Source organism: Streptopelia decaocto (genome assembly GCF_964273445.1).
Source record: "Streptopelia decaocto genome assembly, chromosome: 11".
In the NCBI taxonomy this organism is placed as follows: domain Eukaryota; kingdom Metazoa; phylum Chordata; class Aves; order Columbiformes; family Columbidae; genus Streptopelia; species Streptopelia decaocto.
In genome coordinates, this window is record NC_138666.1 from 3,714,502 (window position 1) to 3,729,494 (window position 14,993).

The window sequence follows — 14,993 nt, forward strand, 5'->3', positions numbered from 1 at the left end:
TAATATTTATGCTAAGAGGATTGTCACAAGTCGCTTCTGTTCCTTTAATTCTTGTTTTAAATAAATAATGAGAACATTTAAACACATTACTCTTCCCAGGGCCCTGAGGTCGGCTAATCTTATTATTTATGAAGTGATGTGCTACATAATAGTACTTAGTGCATGTTAACAGATGCTATTATCAGGCGCTGATGTGGAGAGCTGAAGATATATTGGAATGTTATGTGTTAATACTGTCCTTGTGGTGTAATGTACGATGGATTGAGTGCCCAGGATGCTGCCGCGGCAATTAACCACACACCAACATGGGTGTAAAGCTGAAGTATGTTTTCTCATGGGGATTACACTGCCATTAATAATTCCCAAGAGGAGAAGACATCTTTCATTTGGCAACAGTCTCTTCCAGAAGGCCAACGGTGTACACAAGGAAGCTGTGTGTGTCTGAGTGGTCAGAGTTCATTCTACCGAGATGAGACATACATATATGTTGAAAACAACTTTAAAACTGTTACAGTTATGTGCTTTATAGGACATGCATTTTAGAAAATATCTTGCAAGAGATATAAGTGTATTTCTACAATTTGCTTTTTATGTCATTGAAGAACTACACAGGCCTGTGCTACATACTAAAATTATAGTAATGCTTAGCATTTTTCTTTGTCTTGCCCCATTGCAAACATCAACTAATTAATCAGCAACATGCAAATTGTTTGAAGGGAGAGGAAAAGAAAGGGGGAGAAGTCCTTCTTAAACTGTGACAGTTTTTTGATGCAATATGTTATGTTACAGCCTAATCCTAAGAGTCATGGTGGTTGCCAATTATAAAACTTTCCTTTGCAGGCTGCAGTTAAGTTGAATATTATAATTAGATTTCAATAGCATTGATGAATAATCCATTTAATAAAAACCACTGTAATTTAAACATTTTCTCTGGGGACTAACATGCACTAACCTCTTAATTTAATTTTATTGAAGTTTTGCCCACCTATTCATCATTGGAAGTTGTTATTAACCTCCATTTCCATTTATCTTTATAGAATTTTCTCTTTTTATATTGCCTTTTTCAGAGCTAAGCAGGTTGATACACTTGTAAATCTCCAGAATCTACAAAGCTAGTCCGGCTTCTTTAATATTGTTTAATCTATCCCCCCTGACCTTAATGCAGTAAATTCAGTTTAATCTTTCTCAATAATCTAGTAATACATTGGAAACTGGCAAACATTTAAATCTGATAATGGTTTAATCACATACTTTAAATAACAGCCAAGATAATGAAAAAATAATTCACCATATAAAGGTACACTAACTGAGTTTTCTCTGTGATTGGCTTTTTGAGAAATCCCTATAGAAAATACAAAGCCTACAACAGAAATCAACTTTACTCTAAATGAACAATCCGTTTGGTCAGAAGATGTGATATTTCTTTTTTATTATTATCTTTCTCTTTAAATTAATGCATAAATGTATCCTCGCTGAGTATTCAGTTTCTTGATACAGTTTTACTTGAAGTGGTTCATCTGCTTACCCTTCTTTTCAGATGCCAGTCAGAAGCGGCAGAGAGCTTGCCAGAAGACCAGAAACCAGAATGCCACCCCTTCTGGACAGACGAGGACTGTAACATGCCTCTGCCATATGATCTTGAAGAAGTAATTGCTCATCTACAGAATATTGTTCAGTGGGTAGAATAGCAGGTGACCTTCCAGCCTAGAATTATTAACGTTCATCATTTGGAGAGATGTCTTTTAGTTTAAAATAAATCTTTTCAGCTTTATGTTTCCTAGATCGTATGTTATTTTATGTGACAATGCAGATTTTACCCGGTCTTCACACAGTACCTTAGTTACTGCCTCATAATAAAAAAGACCAGGCTCCCCATCTACAGAAAGTGGTAGCTAGACCTGAAGTCCAGAACACCAGCCTCAGTTCTTTCCTCTTCCACTCTAGTTCTCGTTGACCCTACAGCCCATGGATATCCATGTTTCCACAAGTTCCCTCGATGTCTGAATTCCAGCTTCTGTGAGTGCTTAGAACTGCCTCTGTCTTGGCAGACTGGAGCCACACAGGGTGTAGCTCACACTTTGACAAAGCAGAATCCATGATCTGGGCATCCTAGTGAGCGGCCAGCTGGGGCTGAGCCTGCTGGATATCTCCAGGATAGAGCTGTGCACACAACATGGTGAATTCTTCATACACTGAAACAGGTACAGGAGATGGTGGAGAAAGTCCTTTATGCAATAGCTCCTTGTTAGAGTTAGGACCATCCTGACAAGACCCCAAAACTTTCATGCCATTTTTCATCATAGCAATTGAGTAGTGCCAAAGAGATTTCCAATGGGAATCCTGGTGGGCTCCCTGGAAGTCAGAATTTCTCTCCCCTCCATTCATTTTTTCTGTGTGTTGTGAATCCTATTCTAAGGCCAGGTTTCTCTGTGCATTGTTTAAAGAGCTGATAGACCTAAGTAAGGGTCCCCGATGGATTACATTTAAGTTGTGTGATACTGAGCATTGCAGCATCTGTGTTATCTAGTGATTTATGAGAACAAAACCACAGGACTATGAGAAATGAAGCTATTTGTGATCTGTTTTGTAATAATATACTATAAAAAGAACAATTCTGTGTTGGATGATACAGGGCACTCCTAAATGAGAGAGGGATGTGGTTTTTCATTCTGTTAAGTTGCTGTTTTAACTCGAGCTGGTGTATACCTTTTCCTTTGTCATAAAAAGTGGAAGACAATCATATTATGGTGAAACAGCACTCAGTCTGTATTACCAGTACAAAAGAAAAAAGTAAGACTCCGAGCTTGACGTTGCCACCAAAAAATGAAAACGCCTCCTGTGTTAATCTTGTGTTTAAAATCCCTGCTGAGGCCAGGCCTACCCAGAGCACACCAGACACTGCACTGGCAAAGCGCTCTGTGTGCAGATGAGGCTTGGACCACCAAAACTTGTACTTTTGACAGCAAACCATATGCCAGACCTCCCTGGAGCTAAAGAAGCTGTGCCAGCAAAAATTCAGTTTTAGTGGTGTCAAACTGTGTCCACACCTACCAACTTTTGCCAGGACAATTATATCAAGTCAAAATTGTTCCTCTTAACACCTCTGATGTAAGTGTGCCAGCAAAAGTATAAAGACCTGCATCGAGCATTGTCATTGTAGCTATGGACTTCTGCTAATACTGTTTTCCACCCTGTAGAACGTGAGGACTCTCTGAAGAGTAAATTATTATTTAAAGTAGGTTTGATTATATTATAACCTTGATCCACGCATTTATCTGTTGTCTCTTGGGCCACAGATTTCTTGTTTTGAAATACTATGTTACAGGCATAGCTTTTTCTTTCCTGCACTAGCTAAATCTGCCTTTACCGGTGGGCAAATAATGTGTTTTTTGGATTAATGCCACACTGAATACTGTTTACTTTGGAGATCACTTAGAGAAAATCTAGCTGAAGATGTGGGAATTCTGCTTTTGAAAAGGCAATTCTCACAGAAACAGATATTACTCTGGAAACGGGCAAGATGAATCCAAACAAGCTAATGATATAACACTGTTAACACAACATTGGAGGGGTGGGTTTGTTTGTTTATGCCGTTACTTTATGGTTATTTTGTGTATAATTAAGCACTGCTAGAAACCATGGGGATCACAGTATTGAAATGAATCTGACAGCCATAAAAGATAGGGAAGGCACATCAATGTTGTAGTTTGTAGCTGAAGTGGAGGCATAACTATTAAAAAATGATTGGCAAATAATTATTCCCAGCAGCAGTGAAGAAATACCAACTGTTGTTGTGGGGTTTTTTCTGTTGTATTAGGAGACTGCTGGCAGCAATAATAGAATTTTTAAAAATACATGATTCTAGGTCTTCTTAATGCTGAAGATTTAAGTTAGTGAACTGGCTGAACTAGTACTTGACTCGGTGCAGTCAGCACAGCCACGGATGGCAATGACATAGAGAAATGAGCGCTTTTGGAATGGATAAGACCTAAGATTCACTGGCAAAATACCAATAATCAAGTGGTTAAAGAGGATTAATGCTCTGTGTTGCATTCCAGTCTCACATCATCTAAATCAGTGTAACTTGATTGAGTTCAGTTGAAAAACAGGAGTATAAGAAGGTTTCATCTCTCCAAAGCCCACAGGAGTTGATAGCAAAGACATGAGTAAGGTTGATGGAACTGCTTGAAGCATGTAGCAATGCCAAAAGGTACCCTGAGAGGAGAACACGGTTAAAGGGAAATATCTGTTAAAAATCTGAGAGATCAAGTGTAAATTATTACTGTGTTTGGATTATGTACTAGAAGCAGACAAATACGTTGAAGTTCTCTTTATTTTATTCAAGTAGTTACACTTTAGCTTATGTTGCAATGATACCTTAGCAATCCATTTATATTTCAGCATTAGACAACCCATTTCCATTTTGGATGAGCTGAGAAACAGCCTCTAATGGATGTTGTGTGCATAGCAACTGTGTGCCAAGGCTGGATGCTCTGGAGGCAGGAGGACCAAGGTCAGTTTTTTTCAGGGGAGAGGTGAGAGCACAAATTAGCTTCTAACATTAGATTCAGTGATTCTTTTTAAATGGTGAAGTTCACGACTTTGCTTACATTTAGTTTTCATCAGCCATGAAAGAATTAAGGTAAAATAGTTCACTTGCACGTGTGTGTCAGGCTAAATGGATTACAGAAGATACAGATCTGTTTGCCTGTCTGCACTTGCCTTTAGACAATATTCATCAAGTTTACAAAAGCTACTGACTAAACATGGAACCAATACAAATGAAATGCTTGAGGCAAGGGCTTTCTTTAAAAAAATCTGATGCAGAGGTGGTTTTACACTAATAGAAAGAAAACGTTGGCAGAAAATTAAAAACTTTTGTTTCTGTAATTTGGGGGATGAAAGGTAAAGGCCGTTTTTAAGAATTCAATACAAAACTGCTGCATTATGCCATGTAATTAGTAGTGGTTTTATAATGCTTTATTAATATCTTCATATGTAAAAATATTTTATCCTGTAGGTTCTTTCTTCTTGTTAAAAGGTTATGTAAATAAAAAATATTAATCCCAATACAGTAGATTTTAAAGGCATCATGCTTACGCTCAGAGTTTTACAGCAGATTCTGATTATCGGAAGTGTAAATAAGAATGCCATTAGTAATCACCAACTGGAAACTGTCCAGGATGGGTAACATGCAACATGATAAATACCCAAATAAATTGACTTATTGTCATCCTGATATAGCTTTAGCGTCACAGGTAATGATGCAAGATGCACTTTAAAATCATGCTGGACTTCTTAATGCTGTGGATAGATTCAGGCCTTCCAGTGCCATAACAACAGGAAAAAAAAATGAAAAGAATACCAAAATCCATCACTAAAATATTGTGGTGTGTTAACAGTTAGCATTGCACCTTTCTCCTCCCTTATTTTGGTGAAGTTCCATGGGTCTTGTGTCATGCAGTGGAATTTGGGCAAATGGAACAGAGATTGAAGTAGCCCGGGAGCTGATCTCTGAGCTGAGATGAGAGGAAGGTAAGAGAGATGACATGCCCATGAGATGCAAGGGATGTGCTTTCTGAGGGCCACAACTTTATTAGCTTAACTCATATGGGAGTCATTGAGCAGCAACTTGTACAATGTGGGTCAGGATCATTCCCTTAACTGTTACCACCTGCTGCAAAGTTAATGTTGGCTCCTTAACCCCCTGCCTGCCCCTGACAGCTGGTCCTCACCTTTTTGCTAGGAACTGACCACTGTCCCACTGTCTTCTTGCACAAAGGTTATAGAGTTGGGAAGAGAGTGGTGGTTCCACTGTAGCAACAGGCATGAGAAAGCCCGATCCCCAGCTTCAGCCTCCACCTCTGTCCTCCTACACTTCCATGGGCTGAGAACCTCCCCTCAACATCTGTTTCCCATTTGAGGTTCATGTTGCTGCAGCCCATCTTCTGAACTGCCCCACCAGGATGCTGACCTGCTCTGGGGAAGGGTTGGACAAACAAACAGAACGCTGTTCACAGTGAGGTCCCTCATCTGAAAAAAGAAAACCCAGCGGAGGGAAAGCTCAGCCCTGCACAGGGGACTCCCAACCTGCACGGTTCGGGCTGTCACCTCACCCCACCTGTGAGGGCAGAGGCAATCCTGAATAAGACCACTGTTCTCTTTCCAGTCCAAGCTGAGACTCATCACTTTCGATGTGGCTGGGCTTGCATCTTAATTTACATTTATCTGTCCTCTTCACCTTAGCCTGGGGTCATTCATCGAACAAGAGAAGATAATTTACACAATTGCAACTGTACTTAGTACAGCTGCAGAACTGGCTGAATACCATGTCAAAAGCCAACAAATAACTGATAAAATTATCACATTAAAATGCTGATGTTTGCATGTGAGCACTTCACATGTGACAGGAAAACTATGGTTTATCTTCTTGTTGCTTTGGAGATAGCATTCATAATTCACATGATAGAAAAGGGTGTACTGTGCTATAGTTTACATCCTCTAATACTCCACTGGTTTTACAGTGCTTGTCCGTGATGAATCAGAATTTTGTCATGAAACTTGTTCTCCTCCCCCTCCATATCGTCAAATACTTGTTTTCATGCCAACACATCTTGGTCTGATTAGTCCCCTTGATTAGAGGCTAAAGTAAAAAGTCAGGTGTATAGGATTCCCATTATCCTTTATTCCACTGCTTCTAAGAACAGGTCAGATAGAGTTATTTCAGTGAAAATGTGAACAATCAACTTCTGTTTACCATTAACCTTCAGTTTTCTTTTCTTAAAATCAAAGCAGGGCTTGGTAGGCAGTTATTTTCATACATGTCCCTTGATCAGTGGAACAATCTGTCAAAAGCCATTAAAGCCTCTATTAGGTTGAATTGCATTCAAAGCTAAACTATCCAATCATTTAAAGGGCTGTGATGATTGTTTTTAATATAGTATACATTGATTTTTCTTTCTGAGTAGTAAAATAACTTTGAGACTAAGCATGTATGACTGGGGCTTTTTGCTATCCAGCATGTTCTGAGAAGGTTGATTTCTTGTGGAAGATGAATGTCTACATAAAAAAGAAAAAAACAAATGCAGTGAAATCACCTGTATATTCTTATACTATTTTTCTCTATTTTTCCCTGCTTTGTTGTATCCATCAGGGTATAACATATATGGAATGGGAAGACGTTTTCCAAGGTCCTTTGTTCAAAAGCTTCACTGAAAAATTAAACATCTAATTGCAGTGATATTTTAAAGTGTTTTTTTATCTTAAGATCTCAGGATGCTTTACACAGAGAAACTGAGGCAGAGGTCAAAAGTACAGCTGCGTTCTGACTGCAGATGCTGGAACTGAGCATCCATAACCCTCCATCCCCGGTGTGTCTCGATTACTTCCAGTTAATCAGCTCAGTTTACAGATTAAAGATGCTCTCGTAGAACTTTTTTTTCTCCAAAGTTATAGCTGAAAATGAAGCTGGAATCTGTCCCACTCATGTTGTATTTAACGTATTATTTAACTGCGTAATGTATAATAATACATTTCATGTAATAGAGATCTTTCAGACCTCCTAATGTTTGATTAAACTTTCTAGTGAATCTCTTAGTTACGTTCTAAGTCCCTGAGCTCTGAGTGGGAACAGTACATTTTATTGGGACTAATAAATTATTCCATGGAGAATATACAGATTTGCAGTATATAATATAATAACTCACACTCTTCTAGCTCTATTTTAAGTACATCCACTGCCCCCGCTATGTGGTGGTATAACTGCTGTACTAGGAAACTCTTAACAAAATACCCAGTGGGTGTTTGGGTGCTTTTTACAAGGTGAGGATGCATTGCTGGAACAAACTGGAATGCTGGTTATGCACCTGTTAGCACTTTTGTCTGGTACCTATTTGGTAGTCTGGTAGTACTTTACTGAGAGCACTACTTTTGTAGTTATTTTGATGAGCATCCTAATAATTTATTACCCAAACATTATCAAAGCATTCCACAATCCTTTCATTGCTGTTTTTTCTCTTCCATCTGATGATGCTCTTTCTTTCCTTTATGTCTCAGGATTAACAGTAATGTTATTAACAAGTTGTGTTCTTTATTAGACTGAGATGACTTTAAAGTGAGAGAACTTAAAGCCAGCATTCTCTCAAGTACATAGATTTTTGAAACGAATTTATTAGGATATTTTTGCTCCTTGCTCATTTGGTACTGCTGTATGTGTGTTTTATTAAGGACTGTTTATATAACACTGCAAGATATACAGTGATATTTAAGTTTGTGTTATGTATTTGCTAATTTACTGGCATTTATAAAATAAAACAATCTGTTTGTCTATCATTTGTCCTCTAGAAGGTATTAGGTCTTGTCTTCAATGCTTCATTGTTGCAGTGCATGGAAGAAGAGGGGTGTATTTTTCACACCTTCTAACCTCAGGTGCCCCCAGGAGAAAATTAATTTCTGTAAGCTTCCTATATGTTGAATAGTGCGAGGTGAGCATCTTCAAAGCAGCAAACTCAAAGATGCTCTGGTCTGCTCTTCCGTGGGGCATCTTTCTCTGCCTGAGTTGTACTGCAAGGCTGAGTTAGGTGGTATAGTTATCCCCATCTGCTAATGCTGACAATGTAATAAGGGTGAACAGATAAAAGAGAAATGGGGAATTTGCTATTATTCTTTAAATTAACAAAATTGTGGTTATTTTGCAAGTCTTCTGGTAAAGAAGGCAAATTAATTTCTGTTACTTTGGTAAGACTCATGCTGTAAATGGATGTGACTGACTTCTAACCCCTGTAATAGTGTTTCCTTCAGCAAAAATGTATGGTTCCTACTACCAGGTGCAGAAGATATTCTTCTGGCCATGCAACCTCGTACTTCCCATCTTTGATACAAACTCTTAGATTATGTGAGTAGTTAGAACTCAGTGCCTGCCAGCACTGCATCAGCCTGTTTGACTGTATAAACTGCTCTGTTTGTTGCAGTAGAGTTTGCAATTTGAAACATGTATAGTCATGTTAAACAAGGCAATATCAAAGAGATGTGTCTTGTACATAGTGTTAAAGGTGGTGAGGTTTGTGATGCCTGCTGGTTTTAGGGAACTTCATGTCACAGTTTTATCTCCCACTCACAGTGGATTTTGTGGAGGGTTCTGCTGTGTCAAAGGAATAGCTACCATCAGCTGTCTCCACATTGGGGTTGTGGATTGCCTGAAGGCCCAGCTACCCCAGATTCGGGTCACAGAGCAAGGCAAGCACCAACACTGCAAATTTCCTTCGATATTCTACCACCGTAGAGTACAGCAGAATGATTAGATGTGCATGTGCCCATGTGGCTGAGAGGCACTGCAGTGATCTCTGTTACCTGGAGTCCCCTTAATGCCAAAGGCTGTGTGCCCAAGTTATTCTGCATTACTAGGATCCAGCCAAGAGGTGATGAAAGTGTGAATAACAGGCCAGGTCATTCCCTGCCAGGATGGAATGGAGTCTCCAAGCCAAAAAGAGTTGACAGCAAGCATTATTCACAGATACTCCAGCTTAGAGTCAGCATGGCATCCAAGAGGTAAGAAATTTAATTTCTTAGCCTAGAACATTCTTTCCTTTGCTTTACAAAAAGTTTAATTAGTTTAACCAAAAGTCGGTATACAGGCAACTGGATGAAGACTTCTTTGCAAAACCAGTATTATTCTGAAACACTTCTTACAATTCATTGTAATATATATTACGTGTATGTACAAAGAGCAAGATGAGCATCCCTGGGGTCTAGAGTCCCTTAAGCTGTTCCTTTTTTTCTGGTTCTCTCAGAGCCAAAGATTCCTTAGATTTTCCTGTTAACTTTTCATAAAAATGTGTAAAACACATGGCAGTAGTGACCTTTCATAAAAAATGCAGCCATCAGGGGGTCTTTTCTGGAGGGACAGAAGCACAAGGAGACATCACTCAGGAGTAGGCATCTTCTGGGGGTGTTAAGGCACTCTTCCAGTCTCTGCAATCAAAGGCAGCTTGTCTTAAATGAGGCAGAGATTAATCAAGATACGTTTCCTGTTGAAGTTGGAATTTTACCCTAGTTCCGTCTTTTCTGTAGAAAATCTCTCATGAGAACCTAAATTCTCTTTGAGGAGAGGGGCTCATAGTTGTCCTTTCATCATAAAGATTCTAGCGCTCTGTTACATACAGTTATCATCCCGCAAATAAGAGTTTCACAAAGTCGATAAGACTTTTTTTTCTGAACCATAAGGTCTCAAGTTATGTTGCTGGAGTTGCAGGTGTACGATCTAGCTGTCAGCCAGTGTCTTTATTTTGCAGACATACAGTCACAACTAGAAGTGGTATTTACTAAACATTTTCTGAAGTGTTGGATTTTTTTAGTCCAAGATAATTCAAATTAAAGAACCACCATCTCAAAACAGAAGAACCACACAGACTTTGTAAATAGGTCAGAAAAAGTAGATACTCTGGATACCTGCTTTGTCAGTGAGTGAAGAATACAATTGTAGAGTTTGTGACTGAATCATCTTATTTACTAAAGATACCATACATGCAAGTGTTCATCTGATCTATAGGATATCCTCTTTGCACAACTATATTCCATTTCAGCAGGTATGTGTGAAACTTGTTGCATAAGCATCACTAAGATTTTTGAACTAATGACACTTCATAGATTAGGCTTCTGTTATTATCTTATTGCTAGTTGCTGCTTAATTATTAAGGTGAAAATAAAGAGCACTCTTTTATAAGCCTTCATATTTTCTGTTTACAAGGATTTTACTAACATCTAATAAATTTAATGACCTCTAATAACAAGAGGAAGTGAAATCCTGCTTCACAAATTCATAGCTTTTCAATGTGTCCTGTGGCTTTATGGCATTTCAAACTGTAGGAATGTAAAAACTGTTTAAGGAGCTGTTGCTGGGTTCAACTAGCTGCAGAAACTGTTATTTTTGTTTCTCTTTTATTGCTTAACCTCTGGGACCCAACTCTGGGCTACCTGATAAAGCAGTCATTCAGGAACTTTAAACCATACAAGCTTTGACTTGATAGACGTAGAACAAGGTCTTGTATTAAACATACATTTTTAAAACATAATTTCAAATCTGGAAATTGATTGTGGCTTGACCTACTTATTTTGAAGAGCTCACTGTTCCTTGCTTTCCTTGCTTTGCTGATATTATTAGATCTTTTGTTCTTTTACCAGAACTCCCAGCTGATAGAAGAAAAATCAATATAGTGCAAAGCTCATTGGGCAACAGCACTTTTATTAGAGTCAGGGCCACAATTAACTAACTAAGACTAAGTTATGACATTTCCACTTTTAAAGGTTACAAACACTTGTATTATGCAGCTTCTGGTCTTCTCAGAGGGCCAGAATCAAACATGCAGGTGGCAGGCTGGGAACAGAACAGTCTTTTAAAAAATTCCCTATTACAGATTAATTTTTAGTACATGCCAATATGAGGGTTATAAACCGTGCAGAATTTCTTTCCAATCTGGATTTTTAAACAAAGCGTATGTCCAAAGTGACACTTCTCAGGATGTTTTATTTATCTGCATACCCTGACGTTCACTCACGTCAGTCACCTGTTGGGCACACCGACGGCTCAGCTGCCCCGTGCAGGGTGGGTTTGGTGCTTGCCCGTGCGGTACAGAGCAGGATGCTGAGGGATCTCTGAGGATGCAGCCCTTGGAGACACCACAGCCTGAGCTAGCTCGTCGTGGATTGAGGATGCTCAGAGGTCTGGAGTTCAAACACACATCTGCACAGCTAATGGGGTCAAAACATCTTCTTCCAATAATGGATTGGTTCTCTCTTGGGTAAAGCACCTCTAAGAGAAATTGAGAGGAGATCCATCCTTAAATAAGATTTGATGCAGCCCAGGAGAATGACAATTACATCTTTTACTAACACTATTCCTAAGGCAAAGTCATGCTTTGTAGGAAACAGGATGATGGAGTATGCAGGGAGCTTTTTTAGAGTAGTGACTAGTAGGTAGGTCCATGGTGTGAAAAAGTTCTGTGAGAGAGAAAATGAAGCTCACCTAAGTGGCCTTTCTGTTGGGAACAGGGAGAAGTGTCACTGTGTGGGTCACCTTGGTGAAGTCTGAGTTATTTGCCTCTTGTGTTAAGTCATCTGGTGATGGCAATGGATATTTTTATCCAACAGGTGCGAAACACAAGAGCCACCCCTGGGATTACAGTTCAGGGAGGCAGCTGAGATGTACAGTAACAGAGGCGCTCAGAAGGGGCTGCCAAAATCAAGTTAGAACTGCAGCTAGAATTCACACCTGAGCAGGGTCCCTCCAATTATACATGTGAAAGTTTGTATTCTATAGCCAAGGAAGGGGTTTGATGTACAGAGATCTAACGTTGGCATAAAATGGTTACAAAGAGCTGCATAAGCAGATGAAGGTGTATGTGGCTCTTTACCCCTCAGAGCCCCAAAACAAAACACAAAGGGGATGATTTGAAAGGAGTTACAGGCTGGGATTTTCACATCCTTCTACAGTCCCTGCCAGTCTGCCATGGCCTGGGCCGTTTGTGTGTAGGGCTCTATAACATAAATCTCTGCTTCCTTTAGCAGCACAGGAGCAGCGGTGTTTGCTCACCCCTCTGCCTTTCCCCGGTAACCACCCCGGCACAGTGTGGTAATTACTGAAACGGCTGTGTCGTTCCTTCTTAATTCTTGTTTACTGTACATACCTTTCAGAGCCTCACAGGGTAAAAGATAAAAGAACTCAGGCTCCTGTAGTGTAAATGTAGCCCAGTGTTAAGGAATAATGAAAATACATTTCCTGAAATGTGCTGCAGTATTTTCTATTATTTAGAAACACTGTACATCATTATTTTACGGAGAAGTAAAATATGTAAAAACATTTCTATACAGTTCTTTTCTAAAGCTAACACAGATGCTTTTTTTTTCCCTTTTTTTTTAAAGCAACCATTTAATAAAGTCTGACACTTAGCAATGTTTTGAAATAATTTTTGCTGCTCTGCCAGCAGTTGGATTTGCTGTGAATCTCTAAAGACAAATCCATCTACTGTGAATGTAGCAAAATTCAGCTCCATGTTGTACGTCAGGGTTGAGGACTACTTGTCAGCTCTGGCACTGTCAGATTTTATCTTTAAATATGACAGGCAATTTGTTCAGGGAGCACTTCTGAATGACAAGATATAGTGGTGTTGTAAAACATGGCACCTGTGTGGTATGCCCTGCCTTTGTGGACATCAGAGGCTATTGTTTCCTTTGCTATTAGACAGCCACAGTCACACAATAAGGTGTGTAAAATGTTCACAGAAACCTTTTAAACAGACTAGCAGGAAAGTGGATACCCTCCGGTCATTTAAGTCAGGCCATTTATCATTTTATCTTATAAACCACAACATTTGCTAAAATATGATGTAAAGAGAAAACCAAATGCTCTGCTGAGCAGTGCTGGTGCGAGCTGAGGGTTTGAACCAAGCTGTAATAAAAGGGTTTTATCTTTAAAGTGCCACGCAATAGAAAAATTAGAATTTTAACTCCTTCACAATCAGACAGGTAGCAAGCGCTATTCAGAGGGAAGTTGGTGGCATACGGGATGAATAAGGTCCCACCAAAATGTTTACTGCAGTGGGGCTTCATGAATGGGGCAGTAAGAGCAGGTGATGAAACTGTAATACACCTCATGCGTTTGATTTAAAAATAAATAAATAGAGGGGTAATGTTCTTACAATATGAACCCGCTCAAATTAGCAAAATTAAACTGGAGTCATTCTGTGGATGTGCCAGTGCTGAAGTCAGTGGAGGTTTTTTCCACACTGCAAGAGCCATGTTTTCATGGCGGTGGTAAGTAGTTTTCTTCAGAACATGTGTGTAAACTGAGTAAATCCAGAAATATCTGATACTATGAAGGCATTGTGTGCAAACAAATCCCATTGTGTCTGTTGTTGTATAATGCTGATGCTCTTGTCCTGCTGACAGCGAGAGGTGGCCAGATGCTGGAGGAAGTGGGAGGGGGGCAGCCAATTATTTTAAAAGAAAAAAAAAATGCTTTAAAGGCAGTGGGAGAAGATACAAGGCTGCTCTTAGAGAGGAAAGAACGTCTTTAATCTATGGTGTGCATCTCAGTTGCCCTTGGTGGCCCAGGCTGAGGCTCTGTTAGGTCTGGGACGTGAGAAGTCTGGATCAAGGCCTTTCTGTGTAGATTTTTTCCTGAATCCAAGAGCAAGGAAAGTATCAAAAGGTAGGGCTTTGAATTTGTATTAACGCTGTGATCAAATCATATTAGTGTCCTGTAGGCAACTGGAAGGCACACAGTAGTTGGTGTTTTACTCAAGTCCTGGAAATCAGTGATTCTGTAAGGAAGTTGGTTTAGCTTTCATATAAGTGAGTAGCTAGACTTTCTGCTCAGAGCTGAATGGAATAGTAGTGAACCCTGCAAATGCAAACACTAGGTGGCAAATACAGAGATCCTGATTAAAAATATATAATAATAACAAAAGCACAGTCTCTATTGTTGCAGCCTGCCTCATTCGTAGCATTTTGCGGTTGTACTATTTGGGCATGTGTGATAGGGTGGGATCAGTTGTTAAAGAGATGCAGAATATATGCAGTCGGACCTCTCATTGGAAGGATTTGGCATAGTTTAAGTATAATTTGTGTTTCTTATTCTGAGTGGAAATTAAGGACCATATTCTTACTCCTTTAAAGGAAATTCTGCAGATAAAGAAGAGAGGTAGCCTGAGTTATTTCCTTTGCGAGAGAACAAACTATTTGTTATATTCACTCTTAGTATAATTTCCTCATCTTCAGTAGAAGAATATGATACATTTGTTTTTAAAATAGCATAATTGTGTCCAGATATTTATTAATTCCCCTGAGATATTTCATCTGTTTCTTTTATTCCATACGAGGTTGCCATAATTTTAGAACCACTGGGAAAACTCTAAATTCATCTTATCTAAGCAAAGATGTTTTGACAGTTAGGTCCATAATCTAAGATAACAAATGAAAAGGAAGAAGTGGCTCCAAAA

General features: G+C 39.2%; 1 protein-coding gene across 6 annotated transcripts in view; it reads left to right on the forward strand.

Moving 5' to 3' along the window:
* The window catches only part of FTO (FTO alpha-ketoglutarate dependent dioxygenase), a 233,266-nt gene extending 228,198 nt beyond the window's left edge, over nt 1–5,068 (forward strand). For 5 of the 6 annotated variants that reach the window (XM_082062363.1, XM_082062364.1, XM_082062365.1 and 2 more), the window contains one exon: nt 1,538–5,068. In XM_082062363.1, the coding sequence (XP_081918489.1) occupies nt 1,538–1,688 (151 nt within the window). In that variant the 3' untranslated portion in view covers nt 1,689–5,068. The remainder of the gene's footprint in view (nt 1–1,537) is intronic. The other variant, XR_014185053.1, reaches the window with a different exon arrangement.
* The last annotated feature ends 9,925 nt before the right edge of the window (nt 5,069–14,993 follow it).